The 20,466-nt window shown below is 41.8% G+C and overlaps 1 protein-coding gene across 2 annotated transcripts in view; it reads right to left on the bottom strand.

The window, feature by feature from the left end:
* PID1 (phosphotyrosine interaction domain containing 1) overlaps nt 1-20,466 on the bottom strand; it is a 150,998-nt gene that overhangs the window by 73,889 nt on the left and 56,643 nt on the right. Inside the window, exon 3 of one of the 2 annotated variants that reach the window (XM_080409986.1) lies at nt 5,100-5,195. The exons of the other annotated variant lie outside the window; for it this stretch is intronic. Coding sequence (XP_080266112.1) covers nt 5,100-5,195 — 96 coding nt within the window. The remainder of the gene's footprint in view (nt 1-5,099; nt 5,196-20,466) is intronic. 2 annotated transcript variants of the gene reach the window in all.

Raw genomic sequence — 20,466 nt, 5'->3', positions numbered from 1 at the left:
AACTTACAATTTTCTGTATCGTTACTCAAATTACTTAATCGAATAAACAGATCTTTTTAAGAACATAATAGTTCTTGATCATATCAAACTGAGTCAAATCAGTGCGTAATACTTTCTCCAGCACTTTCCAGTATCAGACAGAAAGGGAAGAATAAAGAAGCAGGGTCCGAACTGACAAAGCAATAGCCAAGACTGAAATAAACAGCCCACAAGGGAAGGTTTCTCTTCCCCAAACAGCAGGAACCAAATACTTCCAGACATTTCAAGAAAGCCCATGGGTTTAGAGTGCTCCCCCCTTTGCTTTGAGATATTGACAGAGATTTTCAAAAGAGCACAGACAGTAACACGTGTCGAGCATTTTAAGAAAAGCTGACCACTCTTTCAGTATCTAGAAATACAGACAGAAATTTGGCAAGAGAGACTGGTGTGTGCATTAACAAATGAGGAATTACTTGTCTTTTAAAATTCTGTAGCTTTCCCCATCTAGGCTGAAGCAAAAAAAGTCAAAGTGCCCCTGTTCCTAGGGAGCCTGATACAATGCTGGTATGAGGCACAGTTGTACTTTTACTCACAGGATTAGATCCCTTGTGAAGTCTCTCCTAACAATCTGGTTTCCTACAAAAGCTGTTTTTATTTTGGTTAAATACTTCTAAATAGAAAATAACATGTATTTTAGGCTTAATTATGCATGAGCTTAAATATGACAGCACAATAGAGAGAAAACAGCGTTTTGCTTAACATAGAATTTCCTTTAGATTTACTCTATGCTAAAGTTGTAGATATTTACAGTAAAAGCAAACACTGTATTATTTGTCCCCTATCATCTGGCTCTAGGCTTCCGCTCCTTTCCTCTGCTGCCTCTTCATCAAAACAAGTTGGGATCTCTTGTTGGGCCAAAACCAAGTAGAACATTCTTCAATTGCAGTGCAAACCCACAAGCATCATTTAAGTTCAAGCCATGTATGCAAAAAATCGAACCTGAACAGGCCAACCTAGCTATTCCTCCGAGAGAATCTTACACACAAGAAAACATCTTGCTTCTACAAGAAACTCACCAACACCTCCGCCCCCCCAATAAAAAAAAAACAACCAAACAGAAATAGAGGTTAGTCCCCACCTGAAAAACCAAGTACTATGGCAGACAATATAGCTTATGATTTGTCTTCATGTTTTGTCATTAGCAAGGTAAGATTTTTATTTTCATTTAAAAATGTAGATACAAAACAACTGCATCTTCTTTCTCACAAAAGCACCAAAGAGAGAGTATGAAACTCTCCACATTTAAAACAGCCACAGCAAGAACAAGGCAGTTCCTCCCATGGCAGCACGATCACACAATACGCACTAGTGAGTGGAAGCACAGACCTTCTGGGGATGAATCCGCTAACGCTCAGAAATGGCATTAATGCATCATATCGTAATGCTTGTCACAGCCTCAGGTTCCTAAGATCCCAAATTGTTCAGCAGTGCACACAGACAGCTTCCTATCTGCATGCATAAAGTGACACTATGCTATTCCAACAGGATATGATATACATATGTACTACAAAATAATTTCATTGAATTATTTATAACACTTTTCTTCTCAAAGAAGCATTTAGCAAGCTGTATCATTAAAATATAAACAGCAGCTGCCTACATGTCCCTGTATACCCCAAATCCAGAGTTTAGAAGAGGAGGTGATGAATAGTATTACCAAGGGAAACTGCAAGGGCAATTTATGAGGGAGCAGTGTAACTAATGGAAATGGGGCTCTAGCAGCCACACTCAGAGTGCTACTCTTGCAAAAAGACAGTTTTCCAATGAATGCAGTGATCATGACACTGTATCATTCACAGCAGTGTCATTAGGAGAGGTGTCTCCCAAATCGCACAGGGGAACACTGCCTTTACACCACCACACCTGCTACACTCCCACTCGCTTTGGAGAGCGGCTCTTGGCTACATAAACACCAAAGAACCACCAAATAAAGAGGAGAGGTATTCATGAAGCGACGTAACTTCACTACTTTCTGGCATCTGCCTGCTTTCCTGCCTGCCATTTGCTCTGCGTCCTTTCTTCTCTCCCAGGAAAGTGCAATCCTATCAATGGACAAGTGCCCCACCAGCACTGCCCCCATCCAGCTGGTGATGGAAATAGGTGTGACCTGCATCTGCTCAGGACAGAGCATGGAGGCTATGGAAACCACAGCAAGTGGGAACTTAATATAGGGAAGGCTGGAAATGTGTGGAACAGAGCCACAACATGACCCCAAAAAAGCTCTTGCTGGATATGCAGCTGTTTCCAGGGCAGGTTGCAAACCAGAGTACATCCTTCACAGGGAAACACGATATTTCCATCTAAGGATACTCCCAGGCTCCTTAGAGCCACTCCAATGGAGTTAATCTGATCATAAACCAATGATTAGAATGAACACCGAAAGGCTTCACCAGACATTTTTAATTTAGGATATCGGGAAGAAATTGTAGAAGGTGAACAGAAGAAATTCCATGGAGTGGTCCAAAGAAAGTGCATCTCAGGGGTTGGTCATACTGTAGAGGATACCTGCCAGAAAGCCTAATAAAAACAGAGAAGCTGTGAGATCCCAGAAGAACTGCCACCTGTGCTCTCCTGGAGGTGGTCCAAGAGGATGACGGCATGGTACCACATGCCAAAGCAAAATCTACTCTCCGTTATATAAGGCTGCTGCACTTTGGAAAAACACATAACCAGCACGATTAGGTTTAGCAAGTGAGAACCTGAGAGAAGACAAAAATCACTTTGGCTACTACTTATAGATTGGGTTTGGACTTGCATTACAAACTATCTGGAAGAGATCAGGAAACCAAACATTTCTCTTTGATGTAGAGTACAAACTGCTCTGGAGTTTCTTTTTAAAAGGAAAACGGCCTTCTCCTTTTATGCTTTAGGCAAAGGAGACAATGTCCTTCACACATTCCAACACTTAAAACTCTTACATGACACAATGTCCGGTATAACCAAGACTTGAACTAATTAAATCAAGGATGCAATGACAAGAACAGGTTTCATCTTGCTTGTGTTCTTCTCCAATTCCAGCAACTAAGCTGTCACCTTCAGGCACCTACTTTTTTTGAAAGGAAAATGAACACATATACTGTAAAAGAACAGAACAGAGATTTGTATCCAAGGGTGCTCTGCAACTGTGGAAAAGGAGATAAAGCTCTGGACTTTGCCAGATGGCACAATCATCACCTTAGGCCTGGAAAAATCCTGCAAGAACCAACAAAAGACTAACACAAATCCTTCCACATAGATGGATAAAAGTCACACACAGCAGCTTTCATAATACTTAAAAACTTTGACTTAGATACATACATGTACAGTCACTCTCCTTATGTAGCCTGCTAGGAAATGCAAACTCTTGTAAATCCCAGTTTCTCCTACTTCATATGCACATCTCAGCAGATGACTCTCAGATGAACAAAGCCCTAATCACACCTGAAGGACATTATCCCATGCATAGTACTGCTGGAAAACCAAACACCTATTCTGAAAACTCACTGAATTTCTGGTTAAAAGGAGCTATTTCTCTTTTCCAACAGGTGATCATCTTGAAGTTACTAAGAAATGACTAGGGGCTTTTTGGCTTTTTTTTGGTTTTGTTGTTTGTTTTTGTTTTTTTTTTAATTCAAAAGACAGACTGGTGTCCAACTTTTTGATGGCAAAGCAACAGACAGCAGGAACTCACCTAGGTCACAGAGCATATATGACCTTGGGCTTTCCAGTGCTCTGTGTCAGTCCATGTGAATTTACTGGGTGTTTTGGCAGCAGAGCACAGCAGCGCTCTTCCTCGCTCCCCTCAGAATGACCTCATGCAAAAAAGCAACAGCTGAAAGGAAAATGTGATCCTGACACTCTTGAACAAGAAAAGATGTAAAAGCTGGTTAGGATACCCAGGCCAGGGAGAAAACCAAGGGCAGAGTTGGGGCCCCTGGTACACACGTGAGGTAACTCCTGCTAGCGAATGCCACAGGGGAAAAACAAGCAGTCCTCTCTCCTCAGCAACAGTAGTAGTAATAATTTTCCAAACACTTTATGAGTCCTATGGTATGGTCTTGCTTGATCTATCATAACCAAGATAAGCTAGCCAGTAAAAAAACTTGAAGCAACTGCAAAGTCCTGGCTCTGGTTCATGGCTTGAATACCAAGCTGTCATATGAACGTCTATCTGAAGTATTTCATACTGCCCCAAAGTTATTTCTAGCCATTGCCTAAGAGGAAGGTTGTCTGGGCTTTAACCTACTCTGCACTCGGTCACTGGCATTTGTGAAGTGGAAGAAAAAAAATACAATTTTAACCTCTGGGACAGAGCACACAAAGCAGAAATGTGGCAGCCAGCACAGTCTCTTGCACACTGTTGTCTGCCTTTTGAAGCAATCCCCATTTTTAAATGACAAAACCTTTTTGATATCTACTCCCTCACCTCCTTCTTCAGCTGCACAGTCCATGGCCACTCGCATTAAAGCACCTGGACTGAAATGTAAACCTGGAAAATTCACAGAGACCTACTGAAAAACTAAAAAAGAATTCATAAACCGTATTTTCAGTGTGGAAATCTGTGCAACTAGATGCCTGATACACCAGGTTTATGTACAGTGCAGTAGTATATCAATGCTATGTAGGGACATGTGGGACTACTTGAGCATCTCCTATAACACATGAGAGTGAAGTTGTGATGCAATACAGTGGTGTCAAGATCCAGGATAAATACTGTGTTTGTCCCAAGATCCAGGATAAATACTGTGTTTGTCCCTAATATTGCTGAGGCACCACTGTAACAGCCATGTTGCACCAAAGCCAAAAGGGGTTCAAAGGGATCAAAATCCATTCTGCTGGCTTATAAAGTCTTCTGGCATGATCAAGCCTATTTAGGAAGGAAAGGTCATGGTCATACACAGATGACACACTTGCTTGGACAAGTGAGATTAGCAAGTTAAGTGCAGAGAAGTTATTGTGCAAGGCATGTGCAATCTCTGTAGGCTGACAGAGGAGGAGAAGGAAGGGAAAATAACATTGTATACTAAAACAGAGCAACCAGCAACATCTGGAAATCCCAAGAGGTCAGATAAAGTTCTTACCATCACCAAAGCATTGGTACAGCTGTAGCATGAGTGTGACCTCCTTCCCAGCTCCCAGTGATACCCACAAAACATTTCTAACCACCACGGGCTGGCCTGTAGGGGAGGATGGTGAGGGTGAGCAGGACTACCCCAGGCAGAGGTGGCAGCAAAGACCCCAATACCAACCACCCACAACCTCCCTAGCTGACCACGCTACTGCCACCTTCACTCAAATCAGACTAGAATAAAAGTGGCCGCGTACCCATCCTGTCTGCTGGGTGGTGTGCAGGGTGCTCACCCAGATAGCAAGAGACGGGGTTCACACACTGTTGAGCCATCTCCTGGCACCAGTTGGCAGAGCTCCTCAGTCACCAGGACATGGGCTGGAGCAGCACCTGGTCCTTCAGAGGTGCTTCTGGGGTCTCAGCACCTCTACCAGACCAGGGGCAGAGTATCAGACCTTTTGTTTGTTTAAAAAAAAACAAATCCAGAGTCACCAAAGTGTAACAGCTCAGCATTTTATAACCTACATATGTTAAATGCTAAAATGTAAATATATGTTTCTGTTGTGTACCTATCAGGCACTACCAATGGTAAAGAAGTGAAGGATTCCATCAGGTTACGTGGATGGGGTACTGAAAATTCCCGAATGTTTGGCTTACCTTCCTGAATGCCTCTTTCAACCCCTAAAATCAGCACTGGAAATCAGGTTCAAGAACAGAAACTGAAGAGAAATTTGTCACACATTATCCCATGACAGTCCATTGCTACTTAGAAGGAAAATATGAAGTGTTTTCTTCATTTCTTAAGCTACAAATGAAGAATGGCTTCCCGTCTTACACCTCTAACGGATAAACTATTTCTGCTGCACTGCTGTTAATCCTGTTTTATAGTTCTACTACCATGAAAAAGGAACATCACACTTCCAAAAATGATTGCAATTATCAGTTATTAAGGATGCAGTTCATAATGCAGTACAAATCCCTTATAAAATAATATAACTTCAGCCAATAATGTTTAATTTTATCTCAATTAAGCAACAGCCTAGAAAGTAATGGCCTTCTTTGCAACTTGAATACAAACCAGAAAGCATACAAAGATTCTGTTCTTGAAGTGTTTGTATACTAATCCCTACAGCAGTTAATGTCACAAGAAGATAGGCCCCAAGGGTACCTATATGCAGTACACAGTCACTTGTGAGATAAATTTACGTAACTTGAAAAGAATCAAAGATTCCTGAAAATATCAAGTCAACAGAACATGCAATTGGCATTTGCAGTAAAAAAAGCCAACAAAACAAAACAAACTTAAGAAAGAATTCTGAAACTGAAATTTCAGTCTTGGTCTGATACAGCCTCCCATCACAGGATGCTGACATTTAAAAGACTGTTTAGAGAAAGTTGGAAGACGTCTGTGCCCAGTGCAAATCTGTAGCCGTGCAGATGTCAGTGAAGCTGCAATCACTTACCCCACCCGGGGCTGTGTGATCACCACCACGCACAATGTGAAACGCGGAAGCGACCTGCAGTGATCACAGAGGGAGAAGACCAACTTCTTCCTCTTTTCAAAACCAGTCATTAAACTTAACAATGCTCTCTGCGGCAGGCATGCTCCAGAGGGAACTGTAATTCTTTCTTAGCTGCAGAGATATCCCATCTTCATTAGGAACTGGAGCTCTATCAAGTGCATTTATTCAGAAATATTGCTAAACTTCCTCTTCCAACAGCTGCCTTCACAGTTATATATGCAAAACAGTAGGCTGGATTTACCCATTAATCTCACAGAAGAGAATTAGATTGATGCCATGTAATTTGAATAGTAATTATATGAGCTAGAAAATGTTCACAGTAATAAAAATGGTTATAAACAATTCTAGATCCACAGAGTATGATGGATGATTTGTTATGACACTGAATAATGTTTTAAATATTGCATTGCTTAAATTCCAGCACACAGGACCCTATTCAAATTCAGGGTAACTTGAATTTGATTCACACTAGAGGTTTGCTTGACCCATAATATCTTAATATAAAAACGTGGATACAGCCACTTGCCCACAAATGGTTTTGCTATCAAGGTCAATTAAATGTCATGTTTTATTCACATTTTGCTTGATTAAAAACCAGATCTTGGGCAAGCTACTGGGAGGTTTTGGTCCTGTAAGCACAACACAATTTCAAAGTGTCACAATGAATCTTGGAAGCCACATTAAAGCTGGATAAGAAAACTAGCACTGTCCAAACCGCAATAGGTTATACCCTTACACCCAGCAATGGATGCAGCAGCTTAAACATCTGCCTCCAACACCACCACTCTTCATAACAGCACCTATTGGGAAACAAATATTCTAGCAACCCACCCAAATACCATTTTCAATGGATATTTTTAAACTTCAATCCACCTTTGGCAACCAGCTATTTTTTATGATTCCTACTACTATTTTTCTAAAGTAAAAATGATGGAAAGATGTTGGTTTATTTTTGTTGCTGCTTCACAGCTAATCAAATTTGATATTTATATTGTACTGGGATAATGAAATGTCAAGACGGATATTATAAAAACATTTCTGAAGATAGCAATTTAACCTTCAGCAAGTCAATATGATTCAATGGTGTCTACACACTTGCAAATAATTGTATTTTAGATCCTTGCAACCTGATGGAGAAATAGACCCTTCCATCTTAGGCTGCTGGGTCTGGAGTGCCACTCGGTGGCCAAATATAAACACACTTGTTGTAGAAGACACCTAACACTAGTCAAGAGGTCTTGTAGAGTCTATAGTTTAGAATATACTGGATTTGGAAACAATCATTTTGCAGTTGCTTATATGACAGCCTAACACAATAAGAAACATTTTTACTCCTCATATAAACTCTGACCATGGGACTCTGGTGGCAGTCAACATGCCCTTGGTGAACTGGAGAACCTCCAACTCTAAAAGCCTCTCATCTCTTGTGCAGAAAAAAAAAAAAAAAAAAAAAAAAGAGCAGCTTGAGAACCAGGCTGTAACAGACATGCACCAAGCACAGAGAAAGACCTGTAACCCACCCGCACCAGCAGGTAACTTTGCATCTTGTAGCACTGGGGAGCTTGCATTCACTTAATTATTTCCAACTGAACAATCTGTTTCTTCTCTTAAGCTGATATGTCTGTTTTAAACCGAGAAGGAATCAGAAACTAAGATGGGCCAGGAAAACAGCAGCTTGTAAACCTGGGAGCATCTCATTACAGTACCACTGATACACTACCATCACAGGAGAACAAATTATTATTTATTTATTTGCAGTACTTCACAACTCCAAGACAGAGGTGAACTTGCATCACTCCGATCTGGCCAGTCTTGAGGGCAAAGCACTCCCTGTACCACCAGAAAACCTCCACTTCCTCTTACTCAGCTGCCTCCCAGACACTGAGATGGCAACAGGGATTTTTGTGTTCCTTCTTGGTTCTTTACAGAAGCAGCAGCCACGCAGGAGCACTCACATTCAGCACAGGCATCATGCAGCAGGCAGGTGGTGAACGAAAAGATGGAGAAAATTAGTTTAGGCATGACCCACATCTTTGATTCTTCAGACAATAAGAAAAATTTCAAGTAACACTACGAACATTTGAGAACTGCCTTATAATCACCTGAGTTAGTTGCACTGTTCCTTTTCCTCTTGGATAGCACAATATATGGGAATTCTTAACTACAGAAATGAGATTTTATTATATCAATGTCAAACATCCACTATTATTCATATTTTTACTATGAAATTTCCAAATTGCTGGCCAGCCTCCCAGAACATTTTTACCTCTTGTTTTCTCTCAGGGGTAAAGGGCTCATGATAATATCTAACAAATCTAATCAGAGTGCACATTTATGATAAATATTATTATCTGAATAAATCCCAACCAAATCAAATTAGCTGATTATTCAGCCTTCTTCAATAACCCATGCACATTCGTTTAAAGAGATGAAAAAATACTAAGTTATTATGACTTGACATCAGACCGTGAACAACTGTCAAATACAGCACAAGGCAGGAAAAGACAATAAATTCTTAATTCAACAAGACATTAACTCATCCTGCATCAATCCACACCACTGGGCAAGCCTCCTGCCCTGACATGACTAATACATGGGCATCAGTCTAAAGGAAGAAGAAATTGCCTGTAAAGGCAGAAGTTGCTGCATGGGATACTTGTACCCATGTAGGAAAACCTCAGAGGGTCAGGAGCTACTGGAAGGCATGTTTACACTGCTCATTTCAGCTGAGCCTGGGATACCGGAAATATTTGCAGTGATACAAAATAAAGTCACTACAACTGCGCTTGCTCTGCGGCAGCACAAATGTCTTTCCTTTTAAAAAGAAAAAAAAAAAACACAACACAAAACAAACAAGGTAAAGTCATCAGAAAAAAAACCAAATTATTTTTGTCAGAAATGCGGGAGCTCACTGTTCCTTATGGTTTCATTGCATAAAGGGCCACAAGAGGCAGCTCTGGAATGCAGAAGGCTCTTTATAGCACAATTTTCTTAAACCAGGTTAGAAACAGTGACAGTGTGCTGAAACCACATCATCCTCCCACAGAGGAGGTGCTATCAGAGCCCCGAAAGATGTCAACATTTCAACCACACCAGCTACAAAGCCATCATCTGATTTTGCCCTCAATGGTATCAAAAGCAGTACATTCCAAAAATCCCTGCGTCCTAATAAAAAATGTGGTCTGACCAGTGAACATCTGTAGGCAGCAGCATCCTGTGTTATTCAGCACTTGAAAATGAAAAAAAAAAAAGGGGGGGACATGGTTTGCTGGGAGCAGGTGAGCTACACACCTGAGATATGACATGTTCTACCACCACATTTCAGGGAGCCTGAAGTCCAACCAGTTTTGTGCTTGAGGAGGGCAGTGGTGGGCTATGACGAGCCCACAGAGCCCACTGCTGTGGGGACAGCAAGCTGTGCTGAACTGGTCAAGTGCCTAGCGAGTAGCAGCAAGCTGAATGCACCAGCTCCTTATGCTTTTCATATGATTTCAGCAAAGTGCCTAAGCACAGGAACCTACCACATACTCTTTGTAGAGTAGGAAACAGTTACTTTTGTGAATTATTACAAACAGAAGGCTCTTGAAAGAGCTTACTCTCCAACAGGACTCCTTAAATATTTACATTCTGTGGGCTGATGTGCAGCAAGAAGTGCTTGCTGCTAAGGCTGCTCCAACCATGCTAGATGGAGAGCTTGCCACAGCACATGGCTGTACTGCGTCTGTCACAGCAGGGGCTCAGCTTCAGAAAACAAGCCGCTATGGTCTAGCTTCTGCCTAAACTGCCCCTCAAGGACATTTCCAAATATACCACCTGTATTTTTCCCTCCCAGGACGCTGCTCAGCCACCATCTCAAATGTCTCTGAGCAGCTCCAACTGGGGACTGGATGCAACTTTACCCTCTGCATTGCAGCCTTCCCAAATCAGCAGAAATAATTCACTGCAACAGATAGATCTTAAGGGGGTTTTGTCTTTTTTTTTTTTTTTTTTTCTCCCCTCTAGGAACTGAAGTTGGCTGTCAAACGAAGCTGCTAACACAGCCCTTCCTCCCCTCCCAAATGCAATTACTATCTTGGTAAGCAAGAAACTGAAAATGGAGAAGGAATGAAACAGGAACATTTGAGTCACTTCTGTGACAGGACTGAAGCTTTTACTAATAGTGAAAGTGCAAAATGCACATTCACCAGCTTGGGTTTTAGCTTTCCATTTGGAGAGAGCAGCAGACATTTACCAAAAGCAAAAAAAATCTTGAAAATTCACAATAGGTGGTTCCTGTTCTGAGACAGCTATAGTTTATTATTTTTTTTTCTTTATTGCTATTTAATGACTCATATCATGCGACTCTTTCCCCATTCCTAATGTCTGCTGCTGAAGTCTCCTCTAGAGAGATAGTACTTGGATGCCTGAGGGAAAGTCAGAGCGAAAGATAACTACAAAAAATCACGGTCTGCACTGAAACAGATAAAACTTCCATTGCTGTGATTAGCTCATACGGTACAATATATGGGGAGATGGCCAGATTTCTTTACATGGGATGATAGTGTGTCTGCATATATATCTGATGGAAAGATTCACATATGAAATAACTTCTTTGAAATCAGCTGAATTACTTTGGATTCACAGCCAGAAATCTAAGGTCTGAAATGAGCTTGCTCTGTGACTTGGCAGCTGGAAAATCCAACTGATTGTCAGAGAGAAGGTGCATCTTCTTTTGGTATAAAGCCAAGAACTGTAGGCAGAAAAAATCAAAACCAGATGTTATCGTAGCATAAAGACCCATTAGTTATTAAATAATTTAATGCACGATAACCTGTTAAACTAAAGCTGTAACTGTCACAAATGGTCCTACCCCTGTTTCATCATTACAGGTTATTTGATTCACTTTGGCTAAATATGAGCCATAAGGTAATTACTGCACAAGGTTGCCACTAAGCCCAGCTCTTCCCTTCTATACATTCCCTAAAGAACACACTGCAGTCCTGAACATTTTGGTATGGGCTGTTTTATATCATAGCAACTAATACAGTTGCCTCCTGCTCTCAAAACTTTAAGTAATAAATCTGTTTCCACAGATGTGCATTATCTCACTGCTGGCCAACATCCCTGACAGCACAGGTAAGTGAAGATGTTTTATACAGTACATAAAATGGGAAATCAGAGATCTATCCTGTGGAAATCAATACAAGCCACATGATTTCATAACTAGGCTTGCAGAGATTCCTCAGGGATTTCCCTGGGGAGTTATGGCTAAGAATTTAAAAACTGAGGATAGTGTAAAACCAACCCTAGGGCATTTTCCAAGTGGGCAGATAACTTAATTCGGACCATAACATTGCTTTGACTCAGTAAAACATACATTATAACTGAATAACAATGGAACCTCTTTTTGAAATAAGCCTGGCTCATAGTCTGTGACCAGCTCTACACAGCTTTTGACACCCAGTCAAGAAAACTGCTATGAGCACATCACATCCTCCCCTCCTGCCCACCAGCACCCACCCTGCAGACCTGCACCTGGGTACCTCACTGCACTGCCCTTCAATGCACGCTCTGCAGCACAGCATCCCTCCTGCACTGGCTGGATATCCACAAATCCGGCTGCAAGGTACTCACTGGTAGATGACAGTACAGTCGTATCCTCTGTGCTCTCCCTGCCTTGTGCAACAGGGCAGAGGGGGATTTCCCCAGGTGGCAACCTACAGAAAAACTGGAAGGACAGCTGCATACCAGCAACTGCATGCTGAAAGCAGCTCTGCAGAAAGTGGTAGAGAATATTTTATATGTTTTCTATCTTCCTTGTGAGACTGCAGAAGTTGCACCAAAAAAATCTCTGGCTCCCACTGAGAGTAACCAACTGCTCAATAGATAATGCCTTTAGAAAGAACTGCATAGAAATAGGAATATCTTCTGCCACGGTCTGTGGCTGAGGCAGCAGACTGCCAGCCCGTTCGTTTGCGGGCTTGATGAACTGCTATAGGAAATGCACTGCAGAGGTGAGCCCCAGGCTTCCCCCCTCTTCTCCAGGGCAGTGTGAAGCGGTGGGGTGCTGGGACAAATCAGCTTGCAAGGACCACAGCCAGACCACATGCACTGGATTCCGGATGCTCCATTCACACCTGCTCCCCATGCAATACTGAAGGCAGATTTGGCATAGAAATCTGCTGGGATTAAGATTCTCCCTACACTCTCCTACTGGACATTTTAAAATCTGGTTTGGTTTGACTGTAGTTTGACTACTTCCCTGCTGCCTGCTGTGACTCCCTTTCCACAGCATTGACTGCACAGAAGTAGGCATAGACAGAGAAGAAAGTGTGTCCAGTCCCCAAGCAGCAGCTGATGCTGCTTGGCCCAAACAGCCGGCTGAAGCTCTACACCCCCTTGATGCTCTGCCCTTGCCATGCAAAGCCTCCAACAGTATAATTAAAGGATTCCTCAGCTAGGCAGGAAAGCAATTTATCCTTGCAATTATCAGAATGCCTCACCGGTCTTTCAGGCGCCCTTCAAGCAGTACTGGATTTGCTCTGACAGAAAGAGTAATTGATTCCACTCGGGTAAAGGTGGAAAATTCAGAGACATGTTAGACTGCAGTTAACACAGCAGAGATGGGGTGCCCTCAGGAACACCCTCAGTCCTCCCTGGCTCCAGGGACAAAACCATCAATGCTTTGCTGTTAAGCTGCTGGAGATGAACTTCTTGAAGTGTATGTCTTTCATCACGGATGCCTATTTGATAACCATCAGTCCCTAACGTAAATAACAGATTTCCATTTCAATTGATAAGCGTAATTTAGTGTGCATCAAAAGGACCTCTATTGGTAGAAGGGATTAGAAAACGAGGAGTTGACTCAAGAATGCTTTGAAGCTTCTCCCTGATGAATTTCTTCTCCCAAATCTCCATCACTTGCTTATTTCAATCTCTATAAACAACATTATTTTATCCACCAAAGTTTGCAAATTCAGGTAACTTTGGTAGCACAGCTCCTTAGATGGGGAACCCAGGCCCATGGTTAAATAATGTTTTGCCAATTTTGTAATGTCATTAAGAACCAAGGAAAACATTTGTGTTTGCCATGACTTTGATGTGAAATCTATTTAAATTAGGAAGTTTAGGTTGAGCTTGGAGCAAAATTAAAAACCCCACATGGGACACAACCACATAGGAAAGCAAACTCAATGAGCTTTGCAGAAATCATTATAGCGATCCAAGCAAAAAAAAATATTGTTAACTTTCTGTAAGAATGGCTAAATTACAAAGACAACAGTGAAACATTATAGTCAAAACACGTAATCATAAAAGAATTTAGGATTTTTCCTTGAGGCCGCTGCAGCCCAGGCCCCTAGTGGGTCTGTGCACAGAATTTCTATTGTCTTCAGCAGACTTTTGTATGGAAGAATCACTAACTAAAGGACGATCCTAATAAGGCCAATCCTTTAATCCAAATCAATTCATTACTTTATGTACTGGTATAAAGTACAAGGACATTTTCATAACAAATTTGACACCAAATTAATGGGGGGGGGGGAGGAGGAGGGAGACCAAACAAACCCACAGTAAACTTGCTAATAGAAAATGGAAAGGGTTCCATAAAAGTGTTTTCATGCTACTGAAACAAGTTTAAAACGTTTATACATTTATACATACATATACACAAATACACTTTTTTTTTCAAAAAGTCTTCAAAACAAAGCATTACAACAAATTTTCTCAACCATGAGAATCAGAAAGGGTACCTAAAATTGTTATCAAAAGACAAACTAATTTTTTTAGAAATACAAAACAATAAGTAAATATTTGTTTAGGAAAAAAAAATACTTCAAAACTTCTTCCCAAATGCAGCTCATCTGCTAAATATTCATATTTCTACTTTTCTTTTTCCTGAATCTGTTAGAAAGACAGCCTACCTCCTTTTCTAACCCAGTAAGCAAGAAAGCCATCTGGCCATATGTGGCAATACCTACTCTGATAACAGAAACCATATTCCTCTTCATTTTGAAACGCAACATTAAAAAAATAAACTACCATACCCTTACGGTGCACTGCAGGACACCTCCAGTTGTCTCTACTTGTCACCTCTGCAAGGGTGACCCAAAGAACAGATCTTTCTGCCCCACCACTACAAAGATACTGGGAAGATGTGTTCATCTTAGCCCACACAGGGTGAACAGATTTGTGGCATTATAGTTATGGTAGCTTTGAATCTCTGGATGGGTTTTGATATTTTCTGAGACTAAGAGAATGTTAGAATTAAATATTAATTATTCTCAGTATTTTGTTTAGGAATTGCTCCATAAATAAGGCAAAATTACAGTCAAACCAACTAAGGCTTATTCATTTGGACAGCCCAATAGCATCACCCCAGTGCTTTGGGATAAAGCAATTCCACCATTGTGATCCATGGCCGCGCTTAAGCCACAACTTGGGGAAATGAAACAAGAAAGGAAAAAGAAAGAAAAGAAAGGGGGGGAGGGGGGGGGGGGGGGGGGAGACTTCTAAATGTGGTTGCAATTGGTTACCATGATCCAAAACTGCATGCCAAAGAACACAGAGAACTGACAGCTCATGTTCACAACCTGCATTTCCAGCAGCCAGAACACGTTGAAATAGAAATAATACAGGACACCCTAAAAGAAGCTATTTTGCAGGTTTGCATTAGCATACATTCATGCAGCCTGCAAACACCACCTCTCCTGGGTATATAATGGCCATGTGTCTTGCAAAGCAAAACTCCTCAGCAAGAGAAAATGGAAGAAAAGGTCCAAGAATAGGCATGGATGCTCTCTCCATCAGTAGCTCTCACCATGTCCAGAGCGTCACAGGCATACTCCTATCCTTAGATATACAAAGGAGTAACATGGAGAGAGTAAGCACATACGCAACACAGACCCAGATGTAAAAATAGTTAGTCGAAATCATAATTCTTCTAAAAATACCACTATAAAAATAAATCTGTTTTATTTTGAGCATTATTAAAACATAATGTAGTGCAAGATAAAGCAAATTAGAAGGAAATCATGGAAAGTTCAGAATCTAGAAATAGCATTGTAATTCCATGCCGGATTTTGATTCAGTTACTGCCCTGGAACAACTCCAGGTTTACACCAGCCTGTCAGACTACAATTTGCCAGCATATATGTGAAATCTTCCTCTGAGTCAGTGCAAAGAAACTCTACAAAAAGCCTGAAGAACTCCAAGAATCTCTGTACAACAAGAGACGCACAAAGGGGAGTCCAAGAATGCTAAGCAAAAATATTTTGCTTTGTCCAAGTATGCACATGTGGAAAAAGTGCCTCTGAAACAACTGCAGTTTGCAAAACATCAGCACAGAAGTGCTGAAATTACCTCTCCACCCGAAAGCGAAGTGTTTGCAGCTGCTGCCATACCCTGCTCTGGTCAGTTGGAAACCTGCGTGCTGCACTCCCTCCTCCTCTCCTAAACTTGGAGAGGAGGAAGAAGATAGAGCCATGACCTTTCTATTTGCTTTTGCCTTTTCAGAGCGCAGTACACCAACTACAGTCTTTCTAAAAAAACAGAGCTGCATGTCAAAAACGCAAACCTCCTATTCTTGACAAACAATTGCTTCCAGTCCATGGCATGGAAGACTGCCTCCTACTTATTAAAGCAGCTCCATAAAGAAAGCTGTATTTTAATCAGCATTTTCTGCCCAGACAATATTTCTCACTGAGCACTGTTTTCCCCTAGGAAACTGTCCTGCAAGAGCTACCAAAAATTAAGTGGTTTAAAACCAGAGGTTTTCAGGACCATGAGATATGATCTCAAAAACCTCCTGCTTCTGGCTCCACAGTCTGTTTGGGTGCCAGCCTTAGCAACAGCAGGGTTCGGCAAAGGGCAGGGACAGACATGGAGACAAACAGCTCAGCCCTCCTAGCTGGCGTGTGCTGGGAAGAAATACCTCAAAGTTCTCAGCAAAGCCCACAGCAGCATCAGCCCTCAGCCATGGACTGAAGACTGGCAGCCCCAGCCTCTCTGCGCTGTGTCACTGCAGGACGGTCTCACCCCCTGGTATCACAGGCCTGTGATTCTGCAGTAAACGAATGATGCCTCATACAAATTTGGAAGACTGTGATCTTTCTCTTGCTTGCTGGTTTGCACGTCCAGAAACAGTTAAGGGTACTTTTCACACCTCTGTTCTCAATCTGAAAGCAACACAGTGGAGAAGGGACAAGCTCCAAAGCAGAGGGGCTAGCAGCCATTATAACCAAACAAGCAGCCTGTAAGAGTACAGGGGCCAACCAAAGCTCAGCAGGCATGTCAGACATAAAGCACATATTCTGCTCAGCTCCAGCCCCTTCATGCCGTACCCCAACCCATGCCCATGAAAGTCAACAGGAAAAACATGACAGTGTGCATGCCCTTGCTGACCATGCCTTGTTATTTTGTTCATGACAGCTATCTATAATTCAACACGTGCAGATGACAGCAAATCAGGAAACACAGCACAAGAGAAAAGTAAAGGATATTTCCTCAATTAAGACAGATGTGTGTAATAACAGCACTAACAAGAGGAGACTGTATATAAGCACTCCCGGTTAACAGACTTCTCTCTCTGTGAACTCCTTCCTGCCCCTGTTCGTTTTTCTGTGAGACAGGAATACAAAATTATTCTGAAGGAAACAGTTGCCCCAAAATGATGATGGCTGATTAGTCATCACATAGCTGCACAACCCTTCCCCTCCAAGCGGACACTCAAAAGCTTCTCTCCTCCTGTTTTGCGTTGTGTCTAAAGCACATGCACAACAGGTTCATACTTAGGTAGAAAGAATTGCTTTTTTTGGCAGTCTCTTAACTTGCTTCTATAACATCCTACATGTTTTACAGTTTCCCTTGTTCTTTCATCCTTCAGATCATCGTCAGCTTGGCTCTTTGCTGTGCTGCTTCAGCTAAAGGAGGGGAGGAGAGTGGAGGAGCAGGAGGAGGGTCTGGTTTTGGCTCCAGTTCACCTTCCCAGAGCAAAGAGCCTGAGAACAGTTTGAGTCCTGCTGCAGTATGTGCTGTGGAGTTGAGGCCACAGGAGTCCCAGGAAAACAAGCTCTTCCCAGATCAGCTTGGCAACTCAGCAGCAACATGCATCATTAAAATCCCCACATCTTTCTACTTAATCAGTAGAGATGTATCTACCTGTACGACCCTCATCTGGGGTCTCATGTTGAGAAGCGTATTATTGTCTGAATGGCTGGGAGCAAAAAGGCATTTTCATGTGGTTTACTTACCTTAAAACTCCTGTAATTATTGCTGCCACAACCTACTCAAAAAACATGCAGCACTGACTGCAAGGGAGAATTAGTAACACAGTGATATCCCTGGTTCACGAGTCCTACAGAGACACCCGTCACTGAAGTCTACAGCCCACATCCATGAAGGATCTTCTTCCCTTGCCTAATTTCCAGAGTTCTTGAAACTGCGTTACTGAACTCGTACACTGGACAAAGAGCTATGCTCGCATGTGCAGAGTAAAACCTTATTAAATCATTAGTCACACAGAGCCTTAGGACAGGGCAGAACAACATAACTAAGTTATCCATAGCTGTTTCGTAAGTGGACACTGACTGTGATCCAATGATGCTTTGGGTCAATGCTGGATGGCCGATTTCTTCTGTGCACCCCACAAGGGCCACCCTCATGTCAAATGCAGCCCCACAGCAGCACATGAGAACAGTCCCACCATGTCCCACCCAAGGGGCTGCGACTGTCCCCCCTCCACCTGCCCATGTTCAGCTGGGCCATATGGGCCAGGTGTGACAGTGACTGGGGCTGAAGCCACAAGGACTGTTAAATGTACTTGTTACTCGTGGCCAGTGTATCTTTACTTCTGTCATCTGTATGGAATTATTGCCCCTTTCAAACTGAAACTTAGTACGTTTTATTTCAAGATGACTTTACAAGTCCTTCTATGTGATACTCATTTCAACAGCACTCTAATATTGCACAACAGTCATATGATCCAGTGTGTGTGTTTTATGAGACAGACATGACACATGAAAATTAAAACCAGGTTCCTTGTCTGGAATACAGAAAGGAACTGCAGGGGAAAAAAAGAAAAAACAATGAGAGCGCGTGCCCAGAGATCAGGGTGGAGGGAAAAGGGGAGGAAAAAACAGGATGAGACATCAGAGTCATTTCATTCTGCCCAGAGTGAAAACAGCTTTCATCAGTATGAAAGACAATTAATTTGCATAAATTTACTGCAGAATACAATTGAACTGTGCTCCTGCATTTCAGGACTAGCACTGTAAATCAGGATTGCTATGCCTATGGCCCAGTCATTTATCAATAATTTACAATATTCCCTTCTACAAGCAAACTTTAAAATTGCCCTTGTACTGCAAATGACATTTTCCGTAGATACTACATCCAAAGAGAAATACAGAGAATCTGGTTTTAAACGCATAGGATTTGATGTTTGTTTTGTAACCCAAGATCTAAGCACCTAGTAAGAACCTGGAAGTATTTCCTGTGGTTGGCAGTATCCTTCTAAACGTTCTGCGTAACATGGCGGGTTCAGAGGTATTTCAAGTATCGCAGCCCTGATCTGAATGCGCCACTCATTCAGACTCACCCTTCAGACTGCATGACTGAACCATTAATAAGACTGCCAGCAGGTACAGTCATTTTGATCTGTTAACTTTGAATGTATTTGTACTGCCATGTATGCATCATATATTACACTCGGAACAGCACAGGCAGAGCAGGACACCTCCACCTGAGGAACAGTGTGTAGCAGATGTTGTCTATAAGCTTTTGCAGAGGTCACAGCTGGAAAAATCCCTTTCACTTTGTCTGGCCTGATGTTACTGGCTGAGACAAAGAGGCTCCCTCTTCCAACCAAGTGTACTTCCTTGGTTAGAGAGTTATAAAATTGGGTCATTTTACAAGTTAGGTAACACCGCAGGTGTTATATTTACAGTTACATGAGCACAAACAGAAAGACCTGAGGTAATCAAATCTCATGCTTGAAGGATCCATAACATGATCACCAGCTGAGATCAGGCACAAACTACTTCATCCCACACCCTTTTAGGCAATAACAATTGACCAGGTGCAGGCACTGTCTTCTTGTTTACTTCTCCATCTCTCCTTCTTCAAGGCATCCACTGCTGGAGGTCAAATACAGAACAAGATGACAATCCAGGTCTATTTGTTTTACCCTATATAAGTAAGGTGTGGATGAGACAAATATTTCAGCACATGCAGACAGTGGGGAGGCACGCCTGGACTAGCCAAAATGCTTATACTTCTCCATACATCTCAAACACATACCACAGGATGACATGAAACTAAAAGCATTCCTCCAAATGTGAATGATCCTTCACTTCCACTGCCTCTCTCACTGGTAATACCACTAGAGATAGTAACATTCTTTAGGTAAATATATGTTGTGTTGTATGGAGATAGACTGTTTCTCAAATGAGTTCACCTCTGTGGGTTTTTTGGAACATACAATTTTAAATTAATACCACCACATCCATATGCATTTTATGACGGCCTGCCTTTAAAAAATATTTTTAAACATAGATGTTGATTTTATGGGGAACTGAATGCCAAGAAGCAAGTAAGTATAAAAACATATAACAAAAGAACAAAAACATTTCTTTAGAGTGAGAAAAGCAATTGGACACAAACTCCTAAGTCATTTTTAGAACTTCTGTTCTACAGACTACTTAGGACATGCAATACACAGAACACCAACAGGCTGTGTCCGCATATGCAGTTACTCCAACCATGGTTGCAAGTTTCCATTAGTAAACAACTAATATGGTGCCTGTTGGGCTACTTTGCATATACAAATATCAAAAAATAAACAAGTATCACACGAAATAGCTGATCACTGTGAATTTTCAA

Source organism: Falco punctatus (genome assembly GCF_963210335.1).
Source record: "Falco punctatus genome assembly, chromosome: 13".
NCBI lineage: Eukaryota > Metazoa > Chordata > Aves > Falconiformes > Falconidae > Falco > Falco punctatus.
Note: the sequence above shows the minus strand (reverse complement) of the source record. Positions and strands in the feature narration are given on the sequence as shown.